At 50.2% G+C, this 15155-nt stretch overlaps 1 protein-coding gene across 3 annotated transcripts; it reads left to right on the top strand.

The window, feature by feature from the left end:
* The first annotated feature begins 581 nt into the window (after window positions 1–581).
* LOC114811328 lies at window positions 582–11998 on the top strand. Of its 3 annotated transcripts, none has more exons than XM_029063974.2 (3): window positions 582–689; window positions 5322–5408; window positions 8434–11998. In XM_029063974.2, the coding sequence occupies exons 2-3, from the start codon at window positions 5393–5395 to the stop codon at window positions 10110–10112; spliced, it is 1695 nt and encodes a 564-aa protein (XP_028919807.1). In that variant the 5' UTR covers window positions 582–689; window positions 5322–5392; the 3' UTR covers window positions 10113–11998. The 3 variants fall into 3 exon arrangements, with proteins under 3 accessions (XP_028919807.1, XP_028919809.1, XP_028919808.1); XM_029063976.2 differs by having other exon boundaries at window positions 611–689; window positions 5343–5408; XM_029063975.1 differs by lacking the exon at window positions 582–689 and adding an exon at window positions 3858–3897.
* The last annotated feature ends 3157 nt before the right edge of the window (window positions 11999–15155 follow it).

Genomic DNA, 15155 nt, shown 5'->3' with positions numbered 1-15155 from the left:
GTACATATCCGTGATTTTTTCATTCATATAAATGTCCCTGGTCCCACGTGGGGTTTACAGTCCTAATCCCCATTTACAGATGAGGGAATTGAAGCCTAGAGAAGTGAAGTGATTTGCCCAGTGTCTCAAAGCAAACAAGTGGCGGAGCTGGGATTAGAACTCGGGTCCTTCTAACTCCCGGGCTGGGGCTCTTACCACTAGACCCTGAGTTAGGATGGTGCCTTTTGGAATGGAGAAGGAGAGGTGCAGGAAAAAGGTGCAAGTTTTAAGCGGTCAATTGTTTCTATAAGATAGTCAAGTGCCTGTATTCCATCTACTCTTCGGATCAGGTAACCATTCTATTTGGCTTGGAACCTCAAGGCATCTTTTCTAATCCCCAGTCAGGCAGTTTGGCATCAAAAGGCTGCTTGGAAAACAGCCAGCTTAAAAAAGAAACAAAACTTGGACTGAAACTGCCTCACTCATGCTGCTATTTGGCAATCTGGCAGTTTGTGGCCTGGCAAATCATCTGATTTCTGATTAGAGGAGGCTCTGACAAGAATGGAAATGACAATCATTGAGAAAATCATCTGACCAGGATCTGGCCAATAAAAGGAAGCAACCACCCTCTCACAGACAGAGTGTGTGCTGCCGGAGACCGAGCTGAGCCAAGACCTAAGCCAGGAGGAGCTCCAGGCCCTAGGAATAAGGTACAATCCCTCTCTGAAACAGGCCAGGGCTTAGGCTTCTTTCTAAGCCTGCAAGGGCAACCCTCCCCATGGGTTAAAGTTCCGGGCACTGAGCCTTAATTGGCACCGATTCCTAGGCTCAAGCTCTCCCAAACCCAAAGGGCCCCCTTGAATCCGGAGTTGGGTCATGTCTTTTGGTAATTAATGTGGCCTAGTGTACAGAGCACGAGCCTGGGAGTCAGAAGGACCTGAGTTCTAATCCTGGCTCTGACATTTGTTTGCTGTGTGACCCTGGGCAATCTATAATGCTCTTGATTTATTTTGATGCTATTGATGCCTGTCTGCTTGTTTTGTTTTGTTGTCTGTCTCCCCTGGCTTCTAGAGTGAGCCCATTGTTGGGCAGGGATTGTCTCTATCTGTTGCCGAATTATCCTTATCAAGCGCTTAATCCAGTGTTTTGCACACAGTAAGTGCTCAATAAACACCACTGAATGAATAAATGAATGTAAAATGGGGATTAAAACTGTGAGCCCCCAATTTGCCTGCATCCATCCGGGCATTTAATAAAGAACCTGGCCCCTAGTAAGTGCTTACAAATACCACCATTACAATTATGATTATTATTACATGGCAGCAGCAGGTAGAGAGCAGAAGCAAGTAAAATCAATTCCCACATAAACGTTTCCTTGATCTTGGGGCTCCTGCAGAAGGGTCAGTGAGGGACTGCTTGATGAGGGGGGAAGGGGAATATGTCAATGATCTCTCCTCTCTCCCAGAAGGGAGAGGAGCCTAAGGGAAGAGATGTATGGTGGACGTAGCCCTTTCTTAACCTCCAGGACCAGGTGGAGACAGGATGGGCCAGGCACTCAATAAGTAGAACTGAGTCCCAAATGGGGCTCAGAGTCAAAACTCCCATTTCCCAGATGGGGGAGGGAACTGAGGCTCAGAGAAGTGAAGTGACTTATCTAAGGTCACCGAGCAGATAAGTGGCAGAATCCAGGTCCTTCTGACTCCTAGGGCTGTGCTCTAGCCACTAGGCAATACAGCTTATCAGGTTGATTTGCAGTCTGCTGCAGCTACAGCCAGGATTTCTAAATTTCTCTTGAACCCCCACTCCATTACAGGTAAACTACCTTTCATCCATGATCTTTTCCTTTCCCGCTCTCTCCTCCTCCTCGCCCTTTCGGAAACGTGGCTCACTCCCGAAGACACGGTTTCCACCGCTGCTCGCTCCAGCGGTGGCCTCTCTTTCTCCCACTCCCCCAGACTCACCGGAAAGGGAGGCGGCGTCGACTTTCTCCTATCACCCCGTTGCCGTTTCCGCACTTTCCCTCCTCCCCCTTCCCTCTCCTTCCCCTCCTTTGAAGCCCATATCATTTGCCTCTACCACCCCCTCCAGATACTTGTTGCTGTCATCTACCGCCCTCCCGGTCCCACCTCTGACTTCTTCAACCACCTAGACCCCTTTCTCACCTTCCTTCTCTCCTTCTCTCTGCCCACTCTGATCCTCGGAGACTTCAACATCCATATGGATGTACCCGATGACTCCTCTGCCATCCGCCTGCTATCCCTTCTCCACTCTGCTGACCTCCTGCTCCACCATACCGCATCCACTCACCGACTCGGTCACACCCTCGATCTCGTCATCTCCTACCGCTGTACTATCTCCTCCCTCACCAACTCTGAAATCCCCCTCTGACCATAACCTTCTCACCTGCCTCATCTCTCACACTCCCTCCCCCTGCAAATCTTTGCTACTCCCCCACAGAGACCTCCGCTCTCTTGATCCCATCCGTCTTTCCAAAAGCATCTCTCCCCACCTTGCCCCCCGTCCTCACTTCCCATTCTCGATGATCAGGTCTCCACTCTCACCTCCACCCTCTCTACTCATCTAAACTCCCTTGCCCCCTTTTCCCTCCGCCACTTTCGCTCCACTAACCCACAGCCCTGGATCACCTCCTCTGTTCGCCTCCTACGCTCCTACGCTCGAGCTGCCGAGAGCTGCTGGCGAAAGTCCAAGCACCAAGCCGACCTCATACATTTCAAATTTATCCTTTCCTGCCTTAACTCTGCCCTCTCCTCCACCAGGCAAAACTTCTTCTCCTCCCTCATGGACACCCATGCCCATCACCCCCGTCAATTGTTCCGGACCTTTAACTCTCTCCTTAGGCCCCCGTTCCTCCCCCTCTACCATCTCTCACCCCCAATAATCTGGCCACCTACGTCATCACAAAAATCAACACAATCAGGACTGAGGTCCCCAAAGTCACCCCTCCCCACCTTGCCTCCCCCCCCCCAACCCTCTCCCCTACTTTCCCATCCTTCCCTGCAGTATCCTCAGAGGAGATCTCCTCCCTCCTCGCAAGTGCCACCCCCTCCACCTGCACCTCGGACCCCATTCCCACTCACCTTATAAAAACCATCGCCCCTGCCCTCCTCCCTTCCTTAACTTCTATCTTTAACCACTCAATCTCCAATGGCTCCTTCCCCTCTGCCTTCAAACATGCCCATGTCTCCCCCATCCTAAAAATACCCTCTCGACCCCACTTCCCCTTCCAGTTATCGCCCTATCTCCCTACTACCCTTCCTTTCCAAAATCCCAGAACGAGTCGTCTACAATCGATGCTTAGAATTCCTTAACTCCCATTCTCTCCTGGACCCCCTCCAATCTGGCTTCCGTCCCCTACTGAGACTGCTCTCTCTAAGTTCACCCATGACCTCCTTCTTGCCAAATCCAATGGCTCCTACTCCATTCTAATCCTCCTTGTCCTCTCAGCTGCCTTTGACACTGTCGACCATCCCCTCCTCCTCCACAGCTTATCTCACCTTGGCTTCACGGACTCCATCCTCTCCTGGTTCTCCTCTTATCTCTCTGGCCGGTCATTTTCAGTCTCCTTCGCAGGCGCCTCCTCCCCCTCACATCCTTTAACTGTTGGAGTTCCTCAAGGGTCAGTTCTTGGCCCTCTTCTGTTCTCCATTTACGCTCACTCCCTTGGTGAACTCATTCGCTCTCACGGTTTTGACTACCATCTCTACGCAGATGATACGCAGATCTACATCTCTGCCCTTGTCCTCTCCCCCTCCCTTCAGGCTCGCATCTCCTTCTGCCTCCAGGATGTCTCCACCTGGATGTTTGCCCGCCACCTAAAACTCAACATGAGCGAAACTGAGCTCCTCATCTTCCCTCCCAAGCCCGGTCCTCTCCCAGACTTCCCTATCACCGTGGACGGTACGACCATCCTTCCCGTCTCTCGGGCCCGCCACCTCGGTGTCATCTTTGACTCGTCTCTCTCGTTCATCCCACACATCCGATCCGTTACCAAGACCTGCCGGTTTCACCTTTACAATATCGCCAAGATCCACCCTTTCCTCTCCACCCAAACAGCTACCTTACTGCTACGGGCTCTTGTTATATCCCGGCTAGACTACTGTGTCAGCCTTCTCTCTGATCTCCCTTCCTCCTCTCTCGCCCCGCTCCAGTCTATTCTTCACTCAGCTGCCCGGCTCATCTTCCTGCAAAAACGTTCTGGGCTTGTCACTCCCCTTCTTAAAAACCTCCAGTGGTTGCCTATTAACAAAAACAAAAACTCCTCACTCTAGGCTTCGAGGGTCTCCATCACCTTGCCCCTTCCTACCTCTCCTCCCTTCTCTCTTCCGCCCACCCCGCACCCTCCGTTCCTCTGCCGCCCACCTCCTCACCATCTCTCGGTCTCGCCTATCCTGCCGTCGACTGCTGGGCCACATCCTCCCGCGGTCCTGGAATGCCCTCCCTCCTCACCTCCGACAATCTAATTCTCTTCCCCTCTTCAAATCCCTACTTAAAGCTCACCTTCTCCAAGAGGCCTTCCAAGACTGAGCTCCCCCCTTTCTCCCTCTGCTCCCTCTACCCCCCCTTCACCTCTCCACAGCTAAACCCTCTTCTCCCCCCCTTTCCCTCTCCTCCTCCCCCTCTCCCGTCCCACCCCCTCAGCACTGTACTCGTCCGCTCAACTGTATATATCTTCATCACCCACCCTATTTATTTTGTTTAATGAGAAGTACATCACCCTGATACTATTTATTTGCCATTGTTTTTATGAGATGTTCTTCACCTTGACTCTATTTATTGCCATTGTTCTTGTCTGCCTGTCTCCCCCAATTAGACTGTAAGCCCGTCAAAGGGCAGGGACTGTCTGTTACAGATTTGTACATTCCAAGTACTTACTACAGTGCTCTGCACATAGTAAGCGCTCAATAAATACTATTGAATGAATGAATGAATAAATAAATATTTTCTACTGGAATCCTGTGCTGGAGAGTTCCTGCTTACTTTCACCTTTCTGTACATAATAAAAATAACAATGATTATCGGCGTATTTGTTAAGCATTTACTATGTGCCAGGCACTGTACTGAGCGCTAGGGTAGATTCAAGCTAATCAGGTTGGACGCAATCCAGAGCACCGTATGGGGCTCATAGTCTTCATCCCCAGTTTTAACAGATGAGGTAACTGATGCACAGAGAAGTAAAGCCACTTGCCCAAGGTGACAAAGCAAACAGGCAGCAGAGAGGGGATTAGAATCCAAGTCCTTCTGTGTTCCGGTTTATACTGATGCGGTGTCCTGGAGAGTTTCCACCTATTTTTATCTCTGCGCACATGTTTCTCTCTCACCAGACATCTTTGCTGTCCTTTAAGCTCGTTCTGACCCCAGAAGAGGCCGCTGGCCACAGAGAAGGATCCAGGCCATGAATTCAGACCAAGGTAAGTCCTCCCGGTGGGCTGCTGGAACCCCTTCTGTCGACTTGTCTCCCCCTACCTGACTGCAGAGGATTCTTGTTGAGTCAGTCCCTGTTGACCGATTTAGGGAATGTGTCTGTTATATTGTTGTGTTGTCCTCTCCCAAGCACCTAGTAGAGTGCTCTGCACACAGTAAGCACTCCATAAATACCGCTGATTGAGGTAACTGAGGTTTTGTACCACTGTGGTTACCATCCATTCATTCGATCGTATTTATTGAGCACTGTGTGCAGAGCACCAAACTGAGTACTTGGGAGATTGCAGTATAGCAATATAACAGACACGTTCCCTGCCCACAATGAGCTTATAGTCTAGAGGGGGAGACAGACACGAATGTATATAAATCAATGATAGATTTGGACATATAAGTGCTGTGAGGCTAGGAGGGGGATGAATAAAGGTAGCAAGTCAGGATGATGCAGAAGGGAGTGGGAGAAGAGGAAAGGAGGGCTTTGTCAGGGAAGGCCAGGTAGCTGCAGTTAGAGTTGGGTTAGAGTTGGGGTCTCCCTGGGCTCCGCTGGGCTATTCCCATTCACCTGCCCGGGAAGGGAAGTGAGGGAAGGGGCGAAACAGGAAGACCGCACTTCCCCCACCGAGAAGTAGCATGGCTTAGTGGAAAGAACGTGGGCTTGGGAGTCAGGGGTCATGGGTTCAAATCTGTTCTGCCACTTATCAGCTGTGTGGCTTTGAGCAAGTCACTTAGCTTCTCTGTGCCTCAGTTACCTCTTCTGGAAAATGGGGATTAAGACCGTGAGCCCCACATGGGACAACCTGATTAACTTGTATCTACCCCAGCACTTAGAACAGCGCTTGGCACATATTAAGCGCTTAACAAATACCATCCTCATCATTATTATTATTAATCTTTGTCCTAGCATCTTGCGAGGAGGTTATAGGAGTAGGTCGCCCTGTTCCTCTGCCCAACACCACCACCTCTCCTTCCTTACTGCCTCATGCTTATTGCCCACGCCAACTATTTCTGACAACTCCCTCCTTCACAGCAATAATAATAATGACATTTGGGTGTTGGTTAAGCACTTACTACATGCCAGGCACCGTACTAAGCTCTGGAGTGGATATGAGCTAATCGGGTTGGACACTAGTCCCTGTCCCACATGGAGCTCACAGTCTCAATCTCCTTTTTTCAGATGAGGGAACTGAGGCACAGAGAAGTGAAGGGACTTCATTCGTTCATTCATTCAATTGTATTTATTGAGTGCTTAACTGTGTGCAAAGCACTGTACTATGTGCTTATCCACGGTTACGCAGCAGACAAGTGGCAGAGCTGGATTAGAACTCATGTCCTTCTGAGTCCCCGTGCTCTATCCACTACGCCGAGCTGCTTCTCTACTATGCCATGCTGCCAGAAATACTTTTTTACTCCTGCTACTTTCATGTTCTCTTCTTGACCTCCCTCCTCAACCCCCTGAAATCTTGCTTGCACCCGCTCCATGTCACTGAGACTCCTCTCGCCAAAGTCACCAATGACTTCCTCCTCAGTAAATACAACAGATTCTTCTTCATCCTAATCTTCCTTGACCTCTCAGAGGCCTTAGACACTGTTGGGCTCCTTCTCCTGAAAACATCATCAAACCTTGGTTTCTCAGACCCTGTCTGCTCTCACTTAGCATAATAACAATAATTTTGATTTTTGCTAAGCACTTGCTTTGTGCCAAGTACTGAATACTGGGCTAGATACAAGATAATCGGGTTGGACACAGTCTCTGTCCCACATAGGGCTCACACCCTTAAGCCCTATTTTGCAAATGAGGGAACTGAGGCACAGAGAAGTGAAGTGACTTGCCCAAGGTGACATAGCGGACAATTCACGTAACCACCATTAGAACCCAGGTCCTTCTGACTCCCAGGCTTGGGCTCTCTCTGATTTCTGATTTCTTCTCCTTCTGCACCTGCCTTTTCCCTCCTCAAATACCTCCAATGGTTGCCCACCTTCTCCACATCAAGCAGTAACTCCTCACTCCCAGCCCCCAACCCTCCCACCCAGCATTTTAAAGCAAATAATCTGCTCCCTTCCCTCCCACTCCAACTCGGCCCACACAGTTGGCTTCCCAGACACCAACCCGCTCACTATCCTCACTCAATCCCTCCTACCTGGAGCTTCCTCCCCTTCACATCTGACAGACCCTCCCCATCTCTCCCTGTTTTCAACACCTTACTAAAAAGCACCATCTCCAGGAAGCCCTCCCTGTCTAATCTCTCATCCCTCACTCTATTTTCCCCTTCCTACTGCATCAGTTTGTCACTCGAGTCCATCCCATCCTCGGCACTTAGTTACTCCTTCTCCCCCACACCAATCACTTACTACAGTGCTCTGCACACAGTAAGAGCTCAAAACATATGATTGACTGATTGATTACCACAGTTAGTACTGCTTGAGAGTCAACAACCCTATGGGGCTGAATTTTTTTATGGTATTTGTTAAGCGCTTACTCTGTGCCAGCCACTGTTCTAAGTGCTGGGCAGATACAAGCTAATTAGATGGGACACAGTCCACGTCCCGCATGGGACTCACGGTCCTAACTCACATTTTACAGATGAGGTAACTGAAGCATGGAGAAGTTAAGTGACTTGTCCGAGGTCGTACAGCAGACGAGCGGTGGAGGCGGGATTAGAACTCGGATACTCCTGACACCCAGCCTGTGTCCCCAGCCCCATGAGGCCATTCCGCTTCTCTGTCTACTTTCTCTATTGTATTTTTTCCACAACATTTAGTCCAGTGGCTGGCCCACAGTAAGCACTCAATAAATAGCCGACTGTTGTTGTTTTTTCCCCCCTGGCCCTTTTAGGGCTCCACAGTGCAGAGAGGGATCAGAGATTAGGTCTTCCAATGCCATCAGGGCATTAGTGTTGGGGACACTGAGCCTGGGCGAGGTCCTTTGCCTTGGCTACCGGGGTCCTCAGACCCAGAGTCGTAAGGTGAGGGACACAGGTCCCCTAAGGCACTCAACTGTATGTCGACTCTTACCAGGAGGAAGAAAGGAAGGGGCCTCGCGTTTCCTGTCCAGCTCCACCAAGATCCAGCACAGCCAACACCCTCCTTTGTATAAGTTAAACCTGCAGGAGGAGAAAATGGGTGAGCATAGCCCTTTCCAGAAGTTCAGCTTTGGGAAGGGTAACCAGAGTAAGGAGAACAAGGTGATCATGCTGATGGGAGCCACGGGATCTGGGAAGACGATGATGATCAACGCCATGGCCAACTACATCTTGGGAGTGGCATGGGGGGACGACTTCCGGTTCAAGCTGATCACGGAGGAGACGTTCCGCTCTCAAGCGGAGAGCCAGACCTCCATCATCACCGCCTACCACCTGGCCCACCAAGATGGCTTCCAAGTGCCCTACAGCCTCACCATTATTGACACGCCAGGTTTCGGGGACACCAGGGGTATCGAACGTGACCAGGCTTTGACCGAACACATCCGAGAGTTTTTCTCCTCGCCTAGGGGCATCGATCACCTGGACGCCGTGTGCTTCGTGGTGCAGGCATCTCTGCCCCGCCTGACTCACACCCAGCGCTACGTCTTTGACTCCATCCTCTCCATCTTTGGGAAGAACATCGCCAACAACGTCCGGGTGCTGGTCACCTTTGCCGATGGGCAGAAGCCTCCGGTGCTGGAGGCCATCAAGACGTCTCAGGTCCCGTGCCCCAAGAATGGGGCCGGAGAGCCGATTCACTTCAAATTCAACAACTCTGCCTTATTCTGCAGCCGGGCCCCGAAGGCTACCAGGGAAGCTGGGGAGGGGGAGGAGGAAGAGGAAGAGGAGGTCTTCGATGAGATGTTCTGGCGCATGGGCACCGGCAGCCTGAAGAAGTTTTTCATGGAGCTCGGCAAGTTGCAGCCCCAGAGTCTAAGTTTAACCCAGGAAGTGCTGAAGGAACGGAAGCAGCTGGAAGCCATGGTGGAGGGGCTGCAGGTCCAGATCCAAAACCGGCTGATGAAGATGGAGGAGATCCGGAAGATAACAGATGTCCTGGAGCAGAACAAGGACAAGATGAAGGCGAATGAGAACTTCGAATACGAGACGTCCATCATGGAACCTCAACAAGAACCCATTAAGGGGTTCATTACTAACTGCCAGAAATGTCGTTACACCTGTCATCACCCCTGTGCCATACCAGATGACCGTGAGAAATACAACTGCGCGGCAATGGACCAAGCTGGGAATTGCAAGGTCTGTCCAGAGAAGTGTCACTGGAAAGTCCACTTCAATCAGAAATACAGATGGAATTATGTTCCTAAAACGGTGAAAGGGACATACCAGAACCTGAAGGAGAACTACGAGAAAGCCTATGGGGAGCTCAAGTCAGCCGAACAACTCTCCCAAAAGTTGAAGGAAGACCTGGAAGGAGTTGAGGATGAAGCCCAAAGCCTCATCGAGGCTCTGTCTCACTGCATCCGGCGGCTGGAGGACATCGCTTTGAGGCCCAACCCTCTGTCCACCCCCGAATACATCGACATCCTCATCATCTCGGAGAAGGAAGAGGCCAAACCCGGATTCCAAGAGAGGATAGAATCCCTGAACAAACTGAAGAAGAGGGCCCAGCTGCTCTCCGATGTCAGCCAAATGCCAGAGGATGCCCAAGGGATGCCTACTAAGGGGAGAAAAACAAAGTGGGACAAGATGATAAACTGGTTCACTCAGTCATGAGTTCTTCCTCCCGAATGATAAATACCAACAAATTTGGTTGGGGTGAGGGGTATTATCATTTATCATAATGTTTCAGGGAGGGAAGAATGGGGACCAGAGCCCTAATTGGGGAGGGGTCTTGTGGTGGTGGCCGGGGGGGCGGAGGGAGGGCGGCGGATAAAGAATGGGGAGATACAATTTTAGTCAGGGAAGGATTTTTGGAGAGATATCATTTTAGCAGAGCTTTGAAAATGGAGATAGAAGTGGTCTATTGACTGTGAAGAGTGAAGAAGTTCCATGGGCAGGGGGCGGTCATCAGAGAAAGAGGGACAAGAGCAAGGAACGGGTTGGTGTTAGAGGAGGGGAGTGTGAGGGTTGGGTTGTAGTGGGAGAGGAGTGAAGTGTGAATACTGGGTGGTGGCAGGAGAGGATTGAGGATAGGTCTTGGGAGGAGAACTCTCTCTCCCTCCCACTTCCTCCACGGACCCTCGGGGACTTAAATGTCCACATTGGTGACCGTTGATCCCCCCCAGCGGTCCTCTTCCCAAAACGCTTCTCCAACTCTGCTCCTCTTTTGCTTCACTTCTCATTCCCTCTATCTGCTGTTTCAGCCATGTCTTCTCAACGGCAAAACTATCCTCAAGACTCCCAGAGGCCTCCAAACTCTGGATCCCTTCCCCACTAATAGCCCTCTCCTCCTCTGACCCCCACCTGGAAAAAAAATCCAGGTATGAGACCATACCTTGCCTACTGAACTCAACTCCCACACTCCTGATCTGCTGGCAGCACCAACCCCCAACTCCCAGCCCTCAATCTCGTTCAAAGACTGCATCTCCGCTGCTGCCTTCGTGAAGTTGAGTGATTCTGACAGAAACGTTGACACCAGGTTGCCTATTGCCAGGTGTCATTTTACCTTCACTTGCTATCCCTCTACTCTTTCTTCTGCTCACCAAGAGACTGCCCTCCTCATCCCCTCCCACAGCCATAGCCCTCATCGAATATTCCAGACCTTTGACTTCTGAGGTCCCTTAGTGGCCTCCCCCCTCCTCTCTTGCTAAGCCTCGAAGCTCTCGCCAACTGCTTTTTTGGCAAAATAAAATGATCTTCTCTCTATTGTAGCACCTAAGAGCAGTGCTTGGCATATAGTAAGCACTTAACTCATGCTATAATAACCTCCGTTATTATCAAGTTTGAACCGTTTCAAGGTTCACAAAGCTGTGACCGGTAACCCCCTGGCCAAACTAACAACCTTAGCTCACTAACCCTTGAGGGTCTGGCAGGGAGCCATGGGAAGCAATAACACTTCCCCTAACTTCCAGCGCTTCCAACCCCGGAGGGCCTGGGGAGCAACGAGGCCGAATGGTAAGATCTAGAAAGAGAAAATGGCTAGGGGTCCTGTCCTACGATCCTTCTCCACCCCAAATCTGGCCATCGGGGAGGGAAGAGGATTGGGAAATAGCCAGGTATAGCTGGGGAGGGGTCTCCACAGATCCCTGGTAATAGTTGGGAACTCTGTCACCCTGGTGTGGCGAGTCACCTCTACCCAGAAGTGGGGACACGCACTCTTTCAGACCTCGTGAGGCGCCGAGAGACTTGTCATACCTTCTCATCGGAGGCAGGGGGAGTGAGTATTCTAGGAACTTGATCCCTCCTGCAATGGGTGATTTTGAAAGGTAAACCATGTCGGAGTGCTTTGAAGGGAACTCTGGGGGATTGTGAAAAGTCGGCCACGGGGGGTGACTTGGAAAGGTGTCTCCTTCTCGGTTTTACCAGCTGCTACAAGTGGGGTACCACGCTGACCAGTGTACTTATTGCTAATTAGTCTAAGAATAGCTTTGCCTTCTGTAGATTACATCTTGCAATTCCTTGTATTATCATCTTAATAAAGTTGCTTCCATTACCCATCACCCTCGAGCCTGTGAATTCATTTCCACTCCTCCGATCCGTGAGCTTGCCAGTTACCCGGAAGCTGGTTCCGCCAGGTGAGACACGCTCAGCAGTTCGCATTTACCTCCCCCTCCTCCCCTGTTGAATAGAAAATATTTCTCTTCTAATCTTCAGTGTTGGAATCCTTCGACATCTAAATCATAGAATGCCCATTACTTTGAGAAAAAGGGTGGAGCGAGCAAATGTCTGCATGAAATATTCCACGGCTAACTGGAACAGTAATTTTAGCGCACCAGAAGTATAAAAATACTTTACTTAGATTATTAAAACCCTACTAGTAGAATGAATAGTTCACGATCTTATACGACGGCCTATTCCGTAAGTGGTTACCAGGAAATGTGATAGTTAAGGCCGGTAAAAAAAAAGAGCAAGCCTTTAGGTCTGCATCCTGGACCTTTACAAGCCCTGGCCTCCCATCTGACTGTGACACCATTACACCACTTCATTCATTCATTCAATCAACTGTATTTATTGAGCACTTACTAGGTGCAGATCACTGTACTAAGCACTTCAAAAGTACAATTCGGCAACAGATAGAAACAATCCCTACCCAACAACGGGCTCACAGTCTAGAAGGTAGAAGACAGACAATCAAACAAAACAAGTAGACAGGCCTCAATAGCAACAGAACATAAAAAAAAAAAAGTTAGCACTTAACTCGTCCCTTGTCCTACAAACTGTTTGACCCTAGTGTGGACAAGGCCTAAAACAAGGCCTCTGGTTTGCTTTCATTCATTCATTCATTCATTCATTCATTCATTCATTCATTCATTCATTCAATTATATTTATTGAGTGCTTACTGAGTGCAGAGCAGTGTACCAAGAGGTTGGAAGGTACGATTCATCAGTAGAGACAATCCCTACCCATACGGGGCTTACAGTCTAGAAGGGGGGAGACAGACATCAAAACAAGTAAACAGGCATCAATATAAATAAATAGAATCATAGATACAGCCACCTCTGACTGCTTAATAATAATGATTGTGGTATTTGTTAAGTGTTTACTATGTGCAAATCACCATTCTAATTGCTGGAGTAGATACAAATAATCGGGTTGGACACAGTTCCTGCCCCACACGGGGCTCGCAGACTTAATCCCCATTGTACAGATGAGGTCACTAAGGCCCAGAGAAATGAAGTGATTTGCCCAAGGTCACACAGGAGACAAGAGGCAGAATCGGGATTAAAACCCACGACCTTCAGATTTCCAGGCCCAGGCTCCATCCACAAGGCCATACCGCTTCTACGTCTCATCCCTTAACCAGGTTCCACTCTCCTACTCGTCTCATGATACGTTCACTCCTTTGGAGAATGGAGGGAGTAGGGTGCTCATCTGGTCTCATGGCTTCAGCCACCATGTCCCCATTTCCCCACACCCTGACTCTGGCCTCTCGGGTTGTATGTGCAACCTGATCATCTTGCATCTAGCCCAGTGCTTAGAACAGTGCTTGGGACATGGTAAGCATTTACCAAGTGCCATTATCACCATTGTAAGAATGATTAAAATGTTGCCCGTGAAACTCTTACTACATGCCAAGCACTGTAATAAGCATTGGCGTTGATACATCATCAGGTTGGGTAGGACCCATCCCACATGAGACTCACAGTCTAATTGGGAGGGAGGACAGTTTTATTTGTCTCCATTTTACAGATAAGGACCCTGAGCTCCGGAGATGTTACATGAATTTACTAATTAATGATGGTATTTGTTAAGCGCTTACCATGTGCCAGGCATTGTACTAAGCGCTGGGGAGGATGAACCAACCGAGTTGGACACAACCCCTGTCCCAAGTGGGGCTCACAGTTCCAATCCCCATTTGGCAGATGGGGTCACTGAGGCCCAGAAAAGTGAAGTGACTTGCCCAGGGTCACACAGCAGCTAAGTGGCAAAACTGGGATTAGAAACCAGGCCCTCTGATTCCCAGAGCTTACTGTGTGCAGAGCTCAATCACAGAATGAATTATCCCGACTGGTCAGACAGATGGTGATGGTAGCTGATTCAGACCTGTCAGAATCTCCCAGGTTGCCTAGATCTCTGCTCTTCTATTTTGGATCTTTCTGGGGAAGCGGAAGCAGCAGTGTGGCCGAATGGTTAGAGCGTGGGTCTGTGTCCCAAGGTGACCCTGGGGTACCGACCATCTCAAGGTCAGATGCTATCTCGTGACCCCCTGAGCCAGCAGGCGCAACTCGGAAGTGAGGGTGGGACACCAGCCCCACAACCCAAACTGCCAGATTGACAGCCCAAACTGGGGATACAGAAGGTGTCCCTCGCCCTCGTGCCAATCGAAACCTGCCGCCTCTAACCTTCTGTGCATAGGAAGGGGACTCGCAGCAGCCGGCTGCAGGTCTCCTCTGCCCAGAGCGTGAGAAGGCCGCTCGGCCTGCACCGAGTGAGGAGCCGTGGGATGGGTGAGTGTCCCGTCCTGCTGAGAGCTCGTGGGGTTGGAAGCCAGATGCTTCACCATGGGTATGTAACATTTAAATGGACTTGATGTCTAAGTGGGTGCCTCCCCAGGGGGACATGAGCGGGGTGTGAGCTAGCCGCCTCACGGAGTGCGAATAGCCCATAAGTGGATTTGATGTCTAAGTGGGTGCCTCCCGAGTGGGACGTGAATAGGGTGGGAGCCAGCCGCCTCACCACGTGCAAGTAGCGCATTCGTGAATTTAACGCATAACTGGGTTTAACGCATAAGTGCATGTAACTCATTAGTGTTTAACACATAAGTGTATTTAACACAAAGGTGGATTCCTCCTGGGTGGGCGAGTACACGGTGGGAACTAGTCGCCTCACCACGTTGTGAGTAAACCATAAGCGAGCTCTGCCTGGGCGGGTCCTGGTGTCTGCCCACACGCAAGTAACATACCAGTGTATTCCTCCCGCTAGGGAAGCTCTAACACCATATTTCTCCCAAAGGGGAAGCTTTAACACCATGTTTCCCCCAAAAGGGAAGCCCGATTGTCGCGTCTAAATAATTTAATTCGCCCCGCGGAATACATTCTACACAAAACTCAGGTTTTCCATCCCCAAACTCTCTCTCTTGCCGTGCCGATTCCGAAAGAACCTGTCCCCGGCGACGGGTGACAGCCTGGGAGTCAGAAGGACCTGGGTTCTAGTTC

This window comes from Ornithorhynchus anatinus, chromosome 4 (genome assembly GCF_004115215.2).
Source record: "Ornithorhynchus anatinus isolate Pmale09 chromosome 4, mOrnAna1.pri.v4, whole genome shotgun sequence".
NCBI classification, from domain to species: domain Eukaryota; kingdom Metazoa; phylum Chordata; class Mammalia; order Monotremata; family Ornithorhynchidae; genus Ornithorhynchus; species Ornithorhynchus anatinus.
The sequence above is the reverse complement of the archived record's forward strand: the minus strand, read 5'-3'. Positions and strand labels throughout refer to the sequence as shown.